General features: G+C 42.3%; 1 protein-coding gene and 1 long non-coding RNA gene across 2 annotated transcripts; one reads left to right on the top strand and one right to left on the bottom strand.

Moving 5' to 3' along the window:
• Window positions 1-762: 762 nt before the first annotated feature.
• SEC62 (SEC62 preprotein translocation factor) lies at window positions 763-16,260 on the bottom strand. Its single transcript, XM_005525103.3, has 8 exons — window positions 16,184-16,260; window positions 9,182-9,290; window positions 8,691-8,796; window positions 7,391-7,601; window positions 5,598-5,690; window positions 3,735-3,795; window positions 3,302-3,421; window positions 763-2,753 (listed from the first exon to the last, which is right to left on the bottom strand). Exons 1-8 carry the CDS (start codon window positions 16,217-16,219, stop codon window positions 2,287-2,289), a joined length of 1,203 nt encoding a protein of 400 aa, XP_005525160.1. The 5' UTR covers window positions 16,220-16,260; the 3' UTR covers window positions 763-2,286.
• A 103-nt stretch (window positions 16,261-16,363) lies between these two features.
• On the top strand, window positions 16,364-18,973 carry LOC106628287 (uncharacterized). Its single transcript, XR_001331598.2, has 3 exons — window positions 16,364-16,507; window positions 16,737-16,841; window positions 18,307-18,973. It is a non-coding gene; the product is annotated as an uncharacterized LOC106628287 (long non-coding RNA).
• Window positions 18,974-20,570: the final 1,597 nt, after the last annotated feature.

Consider the following 20,570-nt stretch of genomic DNA (forward strand, 5'->3'; position numbering starts at 1 on the left):
GTTCTTATGAGGTCACCCTAGACTCTCAAAGTTAAAAATCAAAATCATTGAGAACTTTGAAATGCCTGATACAAAAATCTAAAGGTGGCCAAGCCCTTTAGTGATTTCCTCTTTGTACTGGAAGTGTTTGTCATGATACCTTAAATCCTCATAATTTTACTATTACCGGCATGTTGTAACCACTTCTTTCATTATTCCAAAATGCTTCAGAAGTGTTTGGGGGATATTTCTAGGGAAACAAGCTTACAGTCATGAGTCATGAAGTTCTTCCCTGAACCACTGAGCAGATCTTTCTTACCCCACACAGAGATGAGAGCTGTTCACAGCAGATCAAGTGAGGAGTTAAGGCCAGTTCAATTTCTAGGCTGCAGGAGCCTGGAACTCTGTCAAGGCGACAGCACAAGTGTCTGATGGTTAATTCTGAGACCCAGACACCTCTCCCCAGGTGGGCAGTGCTGGCAGTGACACACACCCCCTGAACAGGGGGCAGATGGCAACATTAGAGTTTTTATTTGACCATTTCCACTTGATTTGCTCAGCATGGCCCTGAAGACATTTCACTTGGAGGAGGAAATGTACTTGAAATAACTGAAAACCACTGCATTAACTTCCTAAAACCCTGTCCAGGGCTTGGCTGCCCTGTGATGCCTCAGTGCAGGCTCTGCTCTCCCCATCACATTGTGCACAACCCACTCAGGTAAAACAGGACTTAATTAGCTCTTTTAATCAGTGATAACACACACGTGGCCAGGAGTCAATCTGTTTAGTTAATGGGTCCTTTAATTTCTTTGCTATATTAATAAAAAAGTGATCCAATTTATCTGTTTCCTTATGGAGTAACTCTTCAGGATTTAAGAAGCAAATACACCATATCCATGAATTCTTTATCAATGCACCCATGATGATATATATTTGCACAATCTGAAAAATTGGTATCTTCATCCAAAACGCCGACGCTGGAAGGATGGGAAGCAATTTAGGATAGGAAAAAAATTCTCTTACCCTCATCTTCTCCGAGTGGGCTGGGAAGACAATCAAATCTGTAAAGTCCTTGAGAGGAAAGAGGCCGAGCTGTAACTTCTTCCATGCTCAATCAGCCAAGACCTCGAGTCCATCCTCCACAGAGGCAGCGGGAAAGGACGCGCAGGAGACACGGCACCGGCTCCTCCGAGGGGTTTCCAAACAAGTTATTAATACTCACTTCACAAAAGCTCTGAGGCACCCAGCTTTGGGAGCAGACCAACACTCTCCTGCCTCTTCAGCTTAAAACTACTCCTGTTCCAGAGTACAGAGAGGTTTAACATTAAGGCATCCATACAGCTCTGGTGTTTGCTTTCATTTAATAAAGATCAATTTACTCAAATACATGGAATGTTGGCACAAAACTAAAGCTTCTGTGGAACAGCTACCAATCATACACAAATACTCCGTGAGGTCCTCTCCACTTGCATTTCTCTGATAGATACACCACAACATGGCTTCAATAATACAAACTGAATGCTGGATCGAATCTCTAAATAATAAGTAGCAGTTAAAGTAAATGGTTTGCTTTATTTGTAAATTATGTACAGAATACATTTTTTTTTTTTTAATTATGATGGAGCAGGAGAAAGAAAACAGCCATCATTTCCAAACCATGCTGCTTCCTTCACCTGCTGGAGATGACATCTCTCTCTGCACTGGATGCACAAAACCAGTTTGGATTTCCTCAGTTGCTGGCACACAGGCTGGAGAAACAGAGAACACTGCAGGCAAATTCAGCACTACCAGCTCCTCTACTGTCAGCAAAATACTTCTGCTAAAACTAGTCTTCTCAGGAAAGTTCTCACAATCTTTTGAAAACAAAATCAAGAAAAATATCAAGAAGGCTGTGGGCTAAGAAGGGCTTTACCTAACTATCAGATAACTAGGAATAATCTGAGATTTGGTCATTCAACTTTTACCTGGTTTACAAAAGCAAGTTTGAGAAGCTAAACTAATTGACCAGTTATGCAAGTACCAGAAAATGACATTTTTCAGTATGTTTGAGGACAATCTGGGCAACCTATCAATCAATAAAAAACTTGTCAAATTGATAAAACTTCCATAAATGGATATTAATGATTAACATAGTACCAAGTAATCAAGTTAATGGTTAAAAAAAAAATGAAGGAACTAGATATAAAACTGTTTGGTAACATGGATATTTCAGCAAACAAAGATGCTACTGTATGGTCTATGTTTTGGTGATCAGCCAACAAAGAAAATCCAACCATTTGCACATACTTAGTCCCAAACCACAGTGAGTTATGATTTTCCATGTGAAGGCCCACTTTCGGTGTCTTCCTCCTCTTCCTCCTCACAATCCCCTTCATCTGTTTGCTGTTCCAGTTCCTCTTTTGTGATCATTTCAAAGTCGTTTCCATTGCCACTACTGTGCTGGGACCTGTCATCTTCGCGCCTGTCACTGTCAGTGTCTGAATGTCGCTCTCCTCCTGAGCCGTCTGTTCCCGAGTTCCTTGTGGCTTCTGTTTTTCCATCCTCCTCTTCCTTCTTCTCACTATCTGATTTCTCCTCACTGTCGTATTTTTGCTGCTTTTTGGATTCTGCTTTTTCCTCTTTCTTTAAGTCTGCTTTTGGTCCTTTGTATTCGTGTGTGTACAGGGGCCTGAAGGAGTCAATGAAGCCCACATCTGCTGTAAGGTTTGGCAGAAACCAGAAGTGATGCCTTCCTCCAGTGATGAGCCAGATGATAAGGAAAAGGATGCAGCGAGCTGTGTGAAAACAAGGGAAAGTTTGGATTTTGTTATAGACACGCACAGTGTACAACCATGGTGTAAGAGACATTCACTGCTAATGCCCACCCCCAGCTAGGGACTGGGGGGATGTTAGGGGGAAACTCCTCATTCCACAATAGCTCTGTGGAATAGTTTGTTCTTGCCATGTCTCCTCCACCCCACTCAGCATGGATCTTTGATTTAGCTCTTAACCCTTCTGCCACAGAAAGCTTTAAAATCCTGGTGACACCATTCTTGCCTGTTAATACGCTTCTGTGTGCAGCTCTGGGTTTGTTCTGCACATTTTTTGTTTAAAGGCAGTAAACGAATCTGAACCACACATGAAACACCAACAGGTGACAGGAGCCTGAGCTCCGTCCCTTCCGCGGCACAACGCTGACACCCGCTGGCCGGAGGGAAGCGCACACGGGACCCGCCCGGCTGCGGCTGAACAACGTCCGGGGAAGCGGCACCGCCCAGCTCCGAGCTCGAGGAACAGCTGGGCTGTGACTCCGGCCTCTCACACCCCGCCTGCCGACACTCACCGACGGCAAGGAGCAGAATACTGGCGACAAAGCAGCCGGCGCCCACGCTGAGGTAATAAACACCGACACGCATCTCGGCTGGCCAGAGCGGGAACAGGGTCGCGGCTATAACGGCAATCACTGAGCAGGGAGGGCAGGACAGAGGCACGAGAAGCATCATTAGTTTTTCCTGGTACATGTACAGAGGTTCCAGGCTTATTGCTTATTCAGTGTAATGCCTCAGATTCATTTATTATTGAATAAATTATTACTCCATTTATTTTAGATTAAAAAAAGAATAGCTGATTTGTCTTATTTTATATAAGTTCTAGGGTCAGAAATGTATCACTCATGAAATATTTAATATTTTTACAGAACCCACATTTCCCTCTGAACAACTCACTGGTTAGCTTAAGGCAACAGAAATAAACAACTTGTGTCTACTCTGACTTACCAAGTACAAGTCCCATGGCAAAAGTTTTAAAGTGAACGGGGTCATAGATCCACACATAGACCTACAACAGAAATGACGTGGCTTACACTCAGAACAAGCTCTCTGATAAACATCTCCTGCATTCCCTCACCCAAACACTCACTGCCAGGCTGCAGTGCTTGGTGCTGAACAAAAGGACTTCTGGTCAGCACCTGGGCAGGGCAAGGGGTTGTGACTCCTAGGAAGGGTAACTGACAGGTGATGTAAGCCCGAAGAAAACAATCAGACAGCGGAACTGATGGGAAAAAGGAAAGACTCTGAAGTATCACTGAATCAAGCTTTGGTTTTATCTTTATTCATTAATGTTGTTCAGCATGCAGAAAAAAATAAAAAGCAAAAAAAAATAAAAAGTTTACCAAGTCCACTAGGTGGAAACAAAAAGTCCTGTGAGCTTTGAAGAGAAAACACCCAGACTGAACACCTGGAAGAAAGGATGCAGTGGAACACTCACTGCAGGCCCTGCACTGGGCTCAGTCAGGAGCACAGCACTGTTATCTCTACAGTTGCAACTCTCAGAGCCAAATGTTTGTGTGAGGACTGTGGAGCCATTTGAATCCGAGCTGCTCAGCCATAAATTAAAAACTTCTCGGTAAAGTGCAGGATGTTCTGAACTAGAAAAATCTGCTTTTTTTTTTTTCCTCAGCAAACTAAACAATTTGAATCTGAGCTTCTAACTGTGAAAAGAAGCTGCTGGTTACCAGAAACCAGCAGCCCTCATTGCACATGTGCCAACACCAACTACCAGAAGGGTACCCGGGAGGCAGTGGTGATTCCGTGTATGCAATAAATATTTAACGTTCTGCTTTCTCACAGGGTGCCAAAGTTAGTTGTGTTCAGATGCAGCTGCTGCCAGTCAGCTCGTTCTGTGAGGCCAAGTGAGCTGAAGATGGTGACTGGGCAATAAGTGTGTGATATCCAGTGTTTGTAAGTGCAAAATAATGGGCACTTCATGTAAAGATGAAAGGGAGGATCAGAGCTGGGTGTGATTCCACGTGAAATGGGATGAAACAGAGCAAAGCAAGTGTACAGAACTGAGAAAGGTAAAATCAAGATACAAAAGGGAAACACATTTTCTGCACAAGGGATGTATTTACAAAATTTGCTGCCATGTATGTTTTATAACCAAAGGAACACAAGAATCCTAGGGGAGATTCTAGCACAGCCTCACACAGCATCAACACAGCACAGTAAAACTATCCCAAACTTGATAATGTGACTCTGTACATTACAGAGCTGGTAAATAATTAAATTCTTTGTCTTTCAGAACAGCAAAGCACACAGAAGTATTTAAGGCCACAATTTCAGCAGTAAAGCCAGGATGAGCATTCAGTAATGCCAAAGGGTCACCTGTCTGCTCAGATCATAAAGCCTGGCAGATATTCTTTATTTCCTCTCCTGTGATTGAACATGATGTCCTGGAAGGCCGGTTTGGCTTAGAACAATTTTGGAATGGCAGTGGCTGTGGGATAAGTTGGGCAGGAGAGACCTCAGAAGTCTCTGTCCCACCCTCCTGTCCCAGGCAGGATCATCTCCACCAGCCCCTGAATCCACTCTGAGGATAAACACTTCACCGCATGGCCACCAACACCTCAGCTACTGGTAAGGAAGTTTTCTTTGGGATTTTTTTTAAGTTACTGTCCTCTATTTACCTGTCTTTAACCTCCTTGAAGTATCTGAAAATCTGGTTTCAAGATGAGCTATCACATTGCCATTAATTTTTCTTTCAACATGTCAAGAAGGAGTTTGCATAAATCCAGTAAATTAAGCTATTGTCTGACAATAGCATGGTGACACCCAAAGTTGAAAAGCACCTATAAATCTTACCTCATTTCCATCCAAGAAAACTTGGTCTTCATGTGGCTCAAGTTTAAATTTCCTCTTGGTTTCCTTTTTCTTGGGTGTTCCTGGGGTGTCATCCTGAGAACAAACATAAATATTTTATCTATACATAATATATTATATATATGCAAACTATTATATATTAAAAATATATACAGAAATCACTATATATAAAAATAATAAAATTTTAATTTGATTAAATTTCTATATTTAACATTGCACATTATTTTTGTCATATATTTTTATTTAATGTATAGTATTTGTTAATATATTTAATCTGGTAACTTTTCAGAAACTTAAGATAATGTTCACACTTTTTGGTTTTTTGTTTTTTTGTGGTTTTTTTTTTTTTTAAGTAAAGATACTTTATTTCCTCCTGTTCTTATTTATTACCAAATGGGTACCTCAAAAATCAGGGAAAATTGTAAGTAAAAAAAACTCACATTTTTAGTATCTAAGGACTAGCCTATGACTTCAGGATTACACTGTGTCATCAAATGTGTAGCAAAGCTGGGCTGGTATTAAAAGGAAGTCTGTACAGGGATCAAGAACAGGGAACAACACTTCACCATCACTGACTGTATTAGAATTATTTGCTATTTTGGTGCCATATTTACCAAACAGACATCCTGGCAGAATCAGTTTCTGCCCATTTATTCTCTGTACTCCTCAATCCCTTCCTGGATCTTGTGCTTCCTCTTCTCTGTGTCCTGTTTGCTTCTCTTTGCTTACTTCGTTGTGAGAAATTAACTTTATGATTTTGGTCCTGTGTTTCATTCAAGTTCCTACACACTGGCTTATATAATCCACTAAATATCTGTTCAATAAATAATGATTACTTTAAAAATTAATATACATTTAATAATGCACCTGCCCTGATGACAAGTGGATTGGAGGACCTTGTTACTTTCATCATCAGCATTTTGCAGTACCACAGGGGTTGGGTAATCTTACACTGGGCTGGGACTGCAGTGGGATTGTTCTGTTTATAATTCTTTATTCGCCATTTAGGTTTCTCCTGACACCCAAACCTTTGTAGACAGACTAACTCTCACTAGATGTGCCATTATGTCACTTAGGAATGTCTGAAGGGGAATAACTTTGGACCACTATCCTACTAACTCTAACTGATTCAGACCACTGTATGTAGAAGAAACACCATATCCACTCAAGTTTCTCCTGCAGTCTCCCAACATTTTAGATATTATCTTCTGCTAATAATAAGTAATAAAACCAATCAGGAGTGAAAACAAACCCAAACCACATTAAAACCTGTACAGCAGTAGCAGTTTAAACCTGGAAGCTCAAGTGCAAGGAAGCAGGATGCAAGCAATCATGGAGCACTGTTACACAGCCACTTACAGGCCCCACGTACCAAATGTCATATTCCAAACATTCCTGTTACCAAACACTGCAAAACTGTTTCACTGGTGCAGCTGCACTGGTTTGGATGTTGGGTCACATGCATATGTGTCATTCTATGGCAACTGATGTACACTGCCTCCCTGCCTGCTGCCACTGAAGAGAAACAGGTTTTGATTAACTCAGCCCACATTAAAAGATGACAAGGTACACGAAGGCCAACTGAAGCCTCTTGTTTGATTTAAACCAAAATAATTCATTCAAAAGGTAGCAAAAAAAAGCACATTTTAGAGAAGAAAACAGGAAAAAAAAGCAAGGCATATTTTAGAATAACCAACTTTTGAGCCAGTGCAATCTTAACAATCTGTTGATGTATTTGTTACAGGTTTGTTTCTTCTCTTACACACAGTACTTACCTTCTTACACTCATCTTTTTCACCATCCTTTTTCTTTTCCTTTTCTTTCTCCTTCTTAGTTTTTTCATCTTTGCCACTTTCCTTCTTGCTCTTTTTCTCTTCCTCTTTCCCACTCTCAGCCTTTCCTTTTTCTTTTTCTTTCTTTGTATCCTTATCAGGTTTCATTTTCATCACTTTCAATGCTCGATGAAAGAACTGTTTTTTCAGGAGTCTTAAAATGAAAAAAGTTAAATGATTCATTTAAGTGCAGCTGTGAAAACATTTACACTCAATTATGTTATTATACACCGTTCTAGATTATCTCTCTGACATAATCATGACCAGCATGACTGAAAGGCAAGGTCACCATCATCTGCTCTATTTACAGCTACACACACCAGACCTACTTATCCCATGTCTTGTCTGTTGCTTTGCTTTTTTTGGTTCATCTGTTCAAAACTGGGTAAAAACTGTACTTTTCTGTGGCAGCATTTTGCAGATATAAGTGAACACAAGATGTAGGATACAGCAAGCCACCAGATCCATTTAAGTATCCATTTAATTATCTTTCCCATTAATGTTTATTTTCAAATTCATGTCAACGTACTTCATGGCAAAAATAAGGAAGTGAACATACAGCTCATCAAGATCATTGGTAAGTGATGCACGATGAACAGAATTGCTCTGTTGAAACTGTGGTACCTATGCCAAGTATTCCCTTCCTGGCAGCTACAGACAGACCTTATTGCAAGTGCATATATTATCTATTTATGTATGGAGATACAAAGATATAAATATATGGCCAGCAGGGTACCAAGATGTAGTATTTGTATGGTGTACATACAAATGTACACCATACAAATACTTTTGTATGTATTTTGATGTAAAAAATTTGTATTTGTATAAATTTGATGTAGGTATTCTTAAGGTCATCATCAAATTAGAAACATCCTTGAAAGGAGCACAGATGAATTCCCAACAGGAAGAGCAGTACAGAATCCTGCTCCTCAGACAGCAGGGACAGAGAGATTTGAGAGCTCTGACTCTGCTAACTTCAAATATTGTCAAACTTCAGGAAACTCCTTTGATACACCTTGCTGCCCCAAGCAGTGCAGTGAAAGCCTGAGAGAGTTTTGGGAACAAAACCAATGAAACTATATAGTTTCCACCCTCAAACACAACAATATAAATACAATCATTTTGCATACAACCACTCAAGTTTTAGGATGTGAGAAGCACAGGTTACACTGATTCCTAAATAACTGTGACATCTGGACACCCACAGCCATTAATGACACTGAAGAAGTAGCCTGGGTCATACCTGTTGCAGTAATCAACTACAGACTCTCGGGTAGTAAAGAGAGCCTCCTCTCCTTTCTTTGCCTTTGCCCATTTAGAATCCAGGAGGCAATCCACAGCTTTTGAAGCTAGAGGGAAAAATTGAATTAAAAATGCATTAAAATTAACATTACTTTTAAAACTTAGTCTACATTCCTTGAACCACAATGACCAGTCTGTTCTGGTGATGTTCCACATCCTTTCAATCTTTCAAGTAAGACTAGTCATTATTCTGGAATATATTCCTCTTGACTTCATACACCTTTAAATCACAGAGTGAAAAGTTCATTGCATTTACTCCAGGCTAGTGAGATTAATTTTATGGCTTCCTAATACCTAGATAAGTTTTCAAAACCAAACTGTAAGACCAGTACTAATAGATAAAGTACTGTTAATAAAAATAAAACAGCCTCTCCCACCCTCCAAGTGCAATATTAGAAGAAACCTGAATTCTCTGGTTAAAAGCAACCCTACCAATAAAATAATCAACTCGGTGGCCCATCATGTTGGTGGATTTTGTTGGACAGTTGAAGCGCAAGTATTTAGCAACAGCCTTCTCCTCCTTGAATGGCTCACCAACTTCCTACAGTGGGAAAAGTCAAAAGTTATTAATACAGTTTTACACATATAAGAAAATCACCCATTTGAGCTTAAAAAATCAGATATTGCAAAATCTTCATTATTTCATGGCAATATAAAAATAACAAAATATAAAGGATGTGAAAATAGGTCATTTTTCCTGAGAACTTTCTGTCTACATGAAGCAAAAAAGCAGCAAATCTCAAGTTAGATGAACTGAAGGTAAGGAGTACAAACTCATTTAACAGATCTGTAGAAAGAGCAAACTAAAGGAAGGCCTAAGAGGAAAGCAGCACATGGGAAGCTGCTTAAGGCACACAGCTGGGATGGAAACAGTTGTGAAGCTGGGAGCAAAGGAAAAACAGAGTGAGGAATGAGTGTGAATGAAATGACAGCAATGTAGGCACTCTGACAGAACACAGAGCAGCCCAGATTTCACATGAGAAGAAAATCAGGTTGAAAAGAAGCTGAAGGATTTGGCTAGAAAATTTCTTTGCCCACTGCACAACTACAGAATGACACTTTAAAGTACCCTTGAGGAGATTCTCCCAGTCTGCAGAGTAGAACATCAGGATGAAAGCACAGCAGGATAAAATATAAACATCAAAACCAATGTTTTATGAGAAGGGAGCCCTCAGACGGCACACATTCACAAATTCTGTGCTTTTACCACCTCACAGAGAGGTAACGGAACTCTGAGATGTGTAAGGCAGAAGGATGGAGATGGGCATTTTCAGTTATGTGAAATTAAGGTCTAATATTTGCTAGCAGGGAAGGGAAGACCTTTCTAATGTTCTTGCTTCACAAAAACATATCTGCAAAAACCATAGGTTGGGATAATAAATTGATTTATGCTAACTTCCTCAAAATTCTTTCCTGTAAATTCTTTTAATCCATGAAGTTTAATTTTCCAACCCTCCCTGCTATTTGTGGATCAGTAACACAGAAACACTGGGACAGCTTTCCACACTGCAGTGCCATTTCTGTACCTGTTCCTCACATGTTGCCTGAAGAAACATATTATATAAACCACAGATCAGATTGGTCATTTACAGGAATAAAAGTTTCAGAGTCTATTTAAAGACCTAATTTTCCTAAAGGTCAATAAACATATACAACCTCCATTACTGCTTTTAAGATGTGCAATTGTAATATCACAAGCAGCAAGTTAAATGGAAATGCAAGGTCAAATAGATGCGGTTACACCAGAATAAAAGCTTCAGAAGGCAAGAAATGTTAATTTTCAACAGTTTGAACAGCTAACTTTCAAAACCAACTGGTTAATGAATATCCTTCTAGAGGAGATTGTTGCTTTTCCCACCTGAGGAGAATTCTGAAGAGAATAATATAGATACAAGGTATCCAAATGACCAAAAGGACTCCATGGTCGTTAGTTCTGAGGCTTTTTAAAAAAGTATAAATCCTCCAAATGAAAAGCAAAAATATGCTCACTCACCAAATAGTTTCCAAAACATGTGCCCAAATTAGGCCAGATGATCCTAACAGTTCTCAAATGGATATTACCTCCTTCTGCATGTTCATTCCTTTTTTATTTTTAAATTTTAAAAATCTGTATTGAACATCAGATAAGAAACCTATTCCCTGACAGTGCATGTATGCACATAATATATGTTCTGTGGTTTCAGGTCCTCTTACATGGTACAGTTGTACCAGTACCTGTAAATCAAACCAAACCACCAAACTTGGTACCAGAGTAATTAAACAGCAACAAAAGGGGCTCCAATTCACTGAAACAGAACAAGTAACTGTGTCCCATCGTTGCCACATGGGATAAGGCACCAATTGACTGGGGACTGCAAGCAGCAACTGTGTGTGAAATGCTGTTTTTCTAAGGAATTCCTGTCAGCAAATGAAATTTGGAACAATTCACAGGGCAAATGTTCTTCACAGCACAGACAGTAAAACAGACAGAGAAACTGAAGCTATTCACATCAGTGTAAATTCCCCTGCTAAGGTGTTTTTTCTCCTTTTTCCTAAAATATTTATGATCCTGCTGGGTCATGTGATGCACTACACAGGACAATTAAACCCAGGGACCTTACAGACTCACTGAAGTGAAGGGAAAGTCCTAATCAAATTTACCTTTATCTCCCAAATCAAAGTACAGCAAGTCCCTTCTGGACTTCAATGCATGGATGTAGCTTCCAGTTAATTCAACCCCCAGCTGGGACTACAGCATCAGAGAGGCCTGAACACATCACAAATAACATCTCAACTGAGTCACTGAAACTTGTGTGCCCATGAGCTTCCTTCTCCCCCTCAGCTCTACCAAGCATGACTTATTCAGGTTTTCCTACTTCTGGAACACTCAGTGGATGACAGAAGGGCAGCACACATTTCTGATTTGAAAACTGCACTCAATTTATTCCTTCTTTGCGTCACAGTTGCAAGAAGACAGGTATGACCCAAGACAGGACAATTTCTTTCTACTACGTAGTAGCATAAACAGGTTTTCTGGAAAATCAGAAGAGAGTAAATGATGAGTGTCACTAGCAAGACAAGTTATTCCATGTGCAGTCAAACGCATTACAAGGATTTATGCTCCTCTGTTTCAAAGGGGACATCAAAATTCTTTTATTCCAATGAAACAAGAACCTAGCTGATTTCTTTGCACTTACTAGATTTTCAGAACACAATCCTTCAAAGCAGACTGCTGAAGCCTAATAGTTTATACAGCTTTCAGATAAGGAAAAGAAGAAATTAAAGCACATTTATCATGTGGTGCCTGTTTTTCAAGCTGAGAGGCTACATCAAAAATGACACTGTGTCAGCCCAGGTTCCATTCCACACACTCATTATAAAGACACTACAACTGCATTAGCCTACTCTTCTCTTCTCTGAAAGTGTGGAGCACATCACAACTTGGGCTGAACTGGAGGATTATCTTTTTCCCTTCCCTGTTGACTGTCAGGACCTCTGAGTGGATGTTCTGTGGCAGGGGACTGGGTGCTGCTGAGATATTTGTACTTTGCCTAAAATAAACCAGTGTGCCATAGATGGAAGGAAAAGCACACAAATTGGTATGACTGTAGTGGGTAGGGGGAAACAAACACACCAGGGTGTTAGGACTTGCTCTTATGACATCCCTGTTTTCTTCAGTGACTAACAAACAAACTTGCCTGACTCCTGCACTGATGACCAGTACAAGGACTGCTCCAGGTCTCTTAAAAGAAACTGTGGCAGAGCCATGTGGAGAAACCAGTTCTTCTGGATTACACTGGCCACAAAACATTAACTTTTCTCTACAGAAAAAGATTAGCAGATGTTTTTCAGTCCAGTACATATCCTGTGAAAACAGAAGTATCTGTTGTCTTCCTTTTTTCTTTTTTCAACCATTACTAATTTTTTTGAGCAAAACATACAGACTTCTAAAACAGATCCAATACAGTATTTTGAAGCCAAAACACACCAGCTTCACTCCCCTTCCAACCCCAGGCCAGCTTTTTTGACTTTTTCCTTTCCCACCTCCAACAATGTAACTCAAGATTTCCAAAACACTGATCCTTGTTTTAATGACAACTCAGGCTGCTACTTTTAATTCCCATTTTTCCCTTTTTTTTGCCCTTTGATATTGGTTTCCTCCTCCTCTATCAGCTGATACCACTAAGTGTTCAAAGACAAAATTTAACCATTCTCCTTTATTATCATCTCACTCATATTTACTAGAATTTATGAAAAAAATAAAGCCAAATGGGCAAGCTGGACTAAAAATACGCATTACTGGAAAACCATTGCATTGTCCTTTCTGCAGATCCTTTTCAGAGTCATTCACACAAAACTGCAGCACAGGAGCAGCAATGCAGCTGTTGCATTTTCCTTCCAGCGGGACCCAAATCATGACAGGACCCAACTGTAGGCTACAACAGTTAATGATTAGTAGATGTCCTTCATCAGGAGGATCTCAGAGCTTGAATCAAAGGAAAAAAGTCAACAAGGAAAGTACCTGTCATTAATGGCACTGATGCCACCTCAGCCATCAATCTGCAGTAAGACATTGACCTCCAAACTGCCCAGGAGCTATTTTCTTTCTTTTCAGGAGCAGTATTTAAGTGCACTAACATTTCAGGAGTGCAGGACATAGCAACAAGGTGCAATGAAAGCGCTGCTAATCCCAAAGCAAAGATCAGCCCAAAACCTGACACGGGCAGACTAAAACTGTGCATGTGGAATGCAGCCAAGGTAATGAAAACTTAATGCCTATTTAACAGTCAAACTGCAGAGCTGCCAGCACAGTGCCACGTGTTACCCGGCCCAATGCCTGTCAAAGGAAACAGCACTGAACATTTTGTGGTTAAGTGAATATTTCAGGACACATATGGAAAAAAATATAGTTCCAAGACATAACTTTGATCAGGTTGCTGGAGTAACAGGAATTCAAAGGCATCTCTCATCTTTTGAGATGTATTTTGTCTAAAATAGAAAGATTAAACTAGCCATTAGACAACATACGTTGTTTTTCTGTCAGTAAGTCCTTTATACACAGCAAGCATTCTTTATTTCAGACATTTGAATCACGTGGGAGCCACTGGGTAAGCAATCTGCATCCTACAGACCAGCCTCCCTTCACTACTGCATGTCTGAATTAATCTCCGTGTTGATTACAGTTAAATTACCATCAGGAATGACACTTAGAGAATTCTGCCTCTGAAATATCTTTGTTCAAACTTCTGAAGTTAAAATTTTTGCAACTTTTGTAACTTTCAGAGGACGAGTCTAAGCTATGCAACACACATTGGGCAACATGTCTTTTGATGAAAGTGCATTCCATAAAACACATCCTTCCTGTGACTGCTTCCGATGGGAAACACGGAGCAGGCTAGACAGAACTTTGAACTATTTCTGAGCCTTTTTTCATGTCTAGCTATCTGACCTAACTACCAGAATTCTAATCTTGATGGCAGGCATAAAATCCTGCAAAAATTCTTTCCAAACCCTGGTTCTGTGCCCATGGTTTTTCTAACTGAACTCCATTACCTCAGCCTCTTCCACAGCTAAATACACCAACCTCTCCCAAAAACCTCACTCCTGTCAAGAAATACAGCTCTGTTTAATGACAGCAGGGTATTCGGGTATCAGACTTGCATGCAGTACGATAAATAATCTCTTCAGACATCACCTTGAATTTAGACACACTGCTGAAACACTTGAAGCACCTACGAATAAAAATCCCACACTTCATTTTAAAAGAAGACACTTGCAGCATGAGCCTGAAAAATGTGATAATCATACTGCAAATATGCCAGTAAAGTTCAAAAAGCTTAAGAAAAACAAAACCCAAAACCAACAACCAAGAAAAATATGAGTTGCTTTATTCACTGACCAATGAAGAACACCCTTTGGGCATTCACCAGTATTCTTTGTTCACTGTCTTGTCTTCCTGTTGTTGTTGACCTACACTGGGAACTTATGAAGATACACATTTATTTGCATAATTATATCACAGATTTAGGCCATGACCTTAAGTATTAAAACCCAGACATCGATTTAATTACTAACAATCTGGGAAATACTTTTACTGCTAACAGGGTGGAAAGTAAGTATGTGCTTAACTGCCTGCAAGACCACAGCCTCAAGTGTTATACAAACATTAAATTACATTTAAATTTGGTTTGACGGGTGCTTTATTGAGCTGTTGCCATCCTTGAAAAGGGACAACCTATAAAAATCTTAGAATAATTCTGTGATGCTTTGCAATAATTCATTGAATGCTGTGATGGATAGGGCTTGTTCAACAAGATTTTAATGAATTACTCCTTGCATTTCTCCTCCTGCCTCGCTAATTTGAATTAAAGGTAAAAAAGGAACCTTTACAGGTACGGGCAGATCTCCATCTTCCTGGGGGAAGGGAAAGTGGGCTGGGAAAGGGAAGGATGAGAAAGGAGAGAGGGCAGCCAAGCAGAAGGGTGACATATGAAGCGTGCATTGTTGAACGGCTCTGTGATCTTTCCCGTGAATATTATCTGCTCTTACAGCAAAGCAATAAGCCCCAAACAAATACTATTTAGGCAGAGTGTTGATAACACATAACAGTAACGAGTGTTATGGTCCCTGATACTGTAAGGACGCCCAAAACATGCGTTAAAAACTCTGTAAAACTCCCTGTAAAAATTACATCTCGACATACCAGGCTCCCGAAGCAGCCCTCAGTTTGCCTCTCAGTGCCACCACACAATTATCACTACATTTTAACACGATCTCAAAGCTGATTAGGTCTATTTATAGGCGCGCCTGTTTGTTTATGTTTTCCAGACCCAAATTCCCTTTCCTTCCCGCATCATTTCCTGGTTGGGGCACGTTTGCTCTTAAGATGCTTTTACCATCTGTCCCACGTCTTCTGCTCCCGATCCCTGGGCCGGACACGCCGGGTGGAGGTGCAGCTCCCGGGTGTTTTGGTGTTACCCGCACTAAGCTATTGTTCGACACTGATAACGGGGGAGATTCTGCGTATACAACGGCGATTAGAAACAGGGAATAGCTCCAAATGTCATTTTTTGGTCATGGAGAGACGAAGAACTTCTGAGGGCGCAGAGCCCATGGGGATGAAGCGGGGGCGCCTCTGATGTGCCGGGGGGCCCCGCCGGCCGCCCTCAGCCCCGAAACTCTCCCACTTGAGCTCCCCCGCTCTGTTTTCACAGCATTTACCAATTTGTTAGAAAATTCTGAGGAGAACCTCCCAGCCCGGGCTCCGGCCCCGGCCTGAGGGGCTCCCGGTGCCCCGAGACTGGGGCGCTCTCCTCCCTCACCGCGGGCCGCCCGCAGCCGCCGCCTCGCAACAGCGTCGGGTGGGAAGGCCGCAGGGGAAGCCGCTCTAAGCTCGGAGATGAGGAGCCACCAGGCGGGGAGGGAGAGATAGAGAGGAGGGGGAGTCTCGCGTACCTGGACGCGCTTCCTGTGCCGCCGCCGCTCCGCCATGTTGTCCCCGTCCGCTCCGCCGGTGACGCGCGCGGGGGGGCGGCGGCCTCGCGAGAGGCGGCGGGAGCGGGCGGGGGGGGGGGGAGGGGGCGCGCCCGCAGCGCCTCCGCCCATTACCGCCCCCCGCCCCTCAGCGGCCGCCGCGGTCCCTGGCTGTCCCCTCGCCGTTCCTCAGTACCTCAGCGACCCGACGCAGTCCCTCGCCGGGCAGTCTCGGTTCCCCACTGTCGCCTCTCAACGCCTTATCCCACCCCGGTCCCTCAGCGCCTTATCCGCCTCAGCGCCTTGGTCTGTCACCGCCCCGCAGCGCCCTGATTCGGTCCCTCAGTCCCCCTCAACCCGCCTTGGTCCCTCATTCTCTTCATCCCCCCTCAGCCCCCCACTAACTCCCTCAGCCCCTCAGCCCGCCCCACCTCGCCTCGGTTCCTCAGCCCCTCAGCCCCTCAGCCCCTCAGCCCCTCAGCCCCTCAGCCCCTCAGCCCCTCACCGACCGCTCCTCACTGCCCTCCCTTCACAGAATCACAGCATTGTTAGAGCCGGAAGGGACCCCTGGAGATCATCCAGTCCAACTCCCCTGCCAAGGCACAGTCACCCAGAGCAGATGACACAGGAACATGTCCAGGTGAGTTTGGAATGTTTCTACGGAGGCAGACTCCACAAACTACCTGGACAGCCTGTTCGAGTGCTCTGCCACCCTCAATGTGAAGGAATTAATCCTCATGTTGGGGTGAAACTTCTTGTGTTTTACTTTATGGCCATTGCTCCTTGTCCTGTCACAGGGCACCCCTGAAAAGAGCCCCTCAGTCCCTCTCCCCCCTCAGCCTTTGACCAGCCCTTGACCTTGCTCCAGCTCTGGCTGTAAAAGTCTGTGTTCAAGTTTTAAAACACCGAAATAGGATGCAAGGCCTTAAAGATACTCAATACAGCATCTTTGTTAACTGGTACTTATTTAAACAGACTCATTGCTCAGACCTCATATACTTACAGAATTAGATTCAGAAAGCAACGTATATAAAGCAGAAGGGACTTTTGCCAGAGGTTGTCCCACATACTTGTGCTATGAGGTCACCGGAGTTAGCAAAGCGTATAATAATTTATTATGGCTCTGTGTTTCCAATCCACACCCTGGCACTTTGGCACGGAAAAGTGTGCAGTGCTGCATTGTCTTGTCCACTTCCCTCAAATCTAGTTGCCCCTTTCTATTCCTATGATTTGGAATTCTCAGATTGAAAACTGGGCAATTATGAACCTAAAAATGCTTCCAGCAGTGTATTTTGCCCTGAGTTTCAGCTCTGGGTTTTGTGCTCTTTCTGATACGACATCTTTTTCTGTTGAATGTTTTCCTTTTGCTGTTGCTGGGCAGAAAATCTATACAAGTTACAAATTAAGCTGACTGACTGCAGAGTGAGTGAACTAGAAAAGTGTAATTCAAAAGATGAACTTCTAGGTAGAGGGAATTGAAGTTTTTATGGTTACAATAAAACAATGCCTCGTAAAAAGCAGGCAGACTGCATTTATTAAAAAATATATGCTTTAAGTTGGCAGTAATTTTAGCAGTTATTTCATGTGCTTGACTTACAGTAACATAAAAGCACATCTGACATGGAGGCTTTCTTGCAGAAGTTTCAGCCATCTGTAGCTTACAGATTGCTAATAATACATGATGGCTGCAGTAAGGGGCTTTGGCACGGTGCAGCTCTGACTCCTCTGTCCCTGCACAGGCACAAGTTGAGCTTGAGCTGTGAAACTCTCCCTACTCCATAGGAGATGTGCTCTGGCCTCCTCCTGAAGGGTGCAGTCACCTCCTGATGGGTCATCATCCTTCATACTTCTACTTTCAAGCTCTTTTGAGGTCTTAGGTCCTCTATGCCCTCTGTCTCTTTGAATCTATTGCTGATTCACAAACCCACATTTAATGCTCAGCTTTTCATTTTGCAGGATTTTTTGTGGCATGGTATATTATCTGCAGTACCTCAAGCTATTTGCTGCCAGCAAAGTACCTTGGATATCTGTTTAATGTCTTTTGTTTTTTTGGGTATTTTTCCTACAGAAATTTAAATTCGTCTTTGTGAAACACTTAATTTCAGGATCTCTTCCCAGGACAGCTGGGCATGGAGCAGCACAGGAAGCAAACCCATCACTTCAAGCATGTCTCTAAGAAAGTACTAAGGGATGGAAAATGAGCAAAGGAATGTGTAAGATGCTGGATGGTGAATTCTGACCACTCTGGAGAGCAAATCATGACTGTGTTGCACATGGAACAAGTTTATTCTCAGTCATCAGAACTGCAGAGCAGGAGAGAAGCAAGTGACTGAATTCCAAGAAAGCCATGGAGTGGAAGTGAAGGTTCAAACAGCTTGTGTGTAAGGTTAATGTCTGTCAGCTGTGGAGCAGGCAAAAAGAAGCTTTGCAGAACCATGCACAGAAGACATAGTCCATAAAGGGTCAGGTGGTGTCATTGTGATTATTGTAGATTCAGAATTACTGTTGAGAAGGATGTTGCATACAAGTGGAGTGGTTTCCTCTTTCAACTGAAGCCAAACCAACAACATTTCATTAACTTCTTTTCCTTCTTTACTCCAGCTGTGTGATCTAATACAGCAGTATAGATGCTGGAAGCTTGGCTCAAAAACCAGCTGGATACATTGATGGATCAAAGAATGAGCTATATCATGAACTATCATTACATATAGACATCACCTCAGTCTGTCTGTGAGGTAGGACCCTGGAAATAAAGGAATTATCCAGAATTTATTATTGCTTTGTTCCTGTGCTCTGATTTAGGTATCTTCTCTTGGCCCCTGGGCAGGACACTGAGTTAGGTGATTTACTCTTTGTGGCACATATTTTCTTATACTCTTACATTCACTTATTCTCTTATTATGGCCTTTGTGCCATATGTCTGATTGCTTTGGGTTCAATCATCCTGGATCCAGAAAATGATGTGGAGTTACCACAGCTACACCAGAAAGAAAGGCCACATGCTGGCAATGGAATTACTGGCAAACACGACACTAATTACCTGGGGAGTCACAGGGCCTTCTGAAAAACAGACTGGAGAGACACTCAAAGTCAGAGCCAATGTCCGTTCTGAAGGAAGGCAGGCAGGAAGGCAGGCAGGCAGGCAGGCAGGAAGGCAGGCAGGAAGGCAGGCAGGCAGGAAGGCAGGCAGGAAGGCAGGCAGGCAGGAAGGAAGGCAGGCAGGAAGGCAGGCAGGCAGGAAGGCAGGCAGGAAGGCAGGCAGGAAGGCAGGCAATAAGGAAGGCAGGCAGGAAGGCAGGCAGGAAGGCAGGCAGGCAGGAAGGAAGGCAGGAAGGATGGCAGGAAGGTAGGATGCCAGGAAGGAAGGAAGGAAGGCAGGAAGGAAGGCAGGAAGGAAGGCAGGCAGGCAGGAAGGCAGGAAAGCAGGAAGGCAGGAAGGAAGGAAGGAAGGAAGAAAGGAAGGAAGGCAGGCAGGAAGGAAGGCAGGAAGGCAGGAAGGAAGGAAGGAAGGAAGGAAGGAAGGAAGGAAGGAAGGAAGGAAGGAAGGAAGGAAGGAAGGAAGGAAGGAAGGAAGGAAGGAAGGAAGGAAGGAAGGAAGGAAGGAAGGAAGGAAGGAAGGAAGGAAGGAAGGAAGGAAGGAAGGAAGGAAGGAAGGAAGGAAGGAAGGGAGGGAGGGAGGGAGGGAGGGAGGGAGGGAGGGAGGGAGGGAGGGAGGAAGAAAATTCCCCAGCAATATGTTAGGAGCTATTTCCTCAATTATCTACAGATGGTAGCACACTGTGGGCTCTGGAGTGACCTCCCTTTTCATCCAGTCAGCTTCAACACTGAATGGGCTCAGAATATAAAGAATATGGGCCTTGTACTGCACAGCATCACATATTGTCAAGAAAGGTTCAGATAAAATCCACCTACAAATACATGAGTCATAACTCAGAAACATATTCCAATGTAGACATATCCTGAGTCACTTCCATCTCAAAAGCTTATAAATATTTAGTTAGCCACTTAGCTTTTAATTTAGCAGAACAACAAAGGTTTATTAGACAAATCTCCATAATTATATTTCACTAAGAAAGTTCTTAAATACTTCCACTCTTTTCATTTTTATGCAACCTAGAATTATTAGAGACATGTAGCTGACAAAAATCCTAATTTAATTAAAAACTAATTTCTTTGCTTCTTTTTAATTATTTGCACCTATTTCTAATACCAGCTTTGTTCCTTGTAAGAATATAATTTCATTTAAGCAGCAACTGGATACATCTTTCCTGATATGGGGTGGCACATCAACTCTTTCTAAAGACCAGTATCAATCAGACCATGCTGGAGTCAGTGAGGATGTACATGGACACATAAATGAAAAATACAT

Source organism: Pseudopodoces humilis, chromosome 11 (genome assembly GCF_049639895.1).
Source record: "Pseudopodoces humilis isolate 2021_Gansu_Grassland_sample_001 chromosome 11, ASM4963989v1, whole genome shotgun sequence".
NCBI classification, from domain to species: Eukaryota; Metazoa; Chordata; class Aves; order Passeriformes; family Paridae; genus Pseudopodoces; species Pseudopodoces humilis.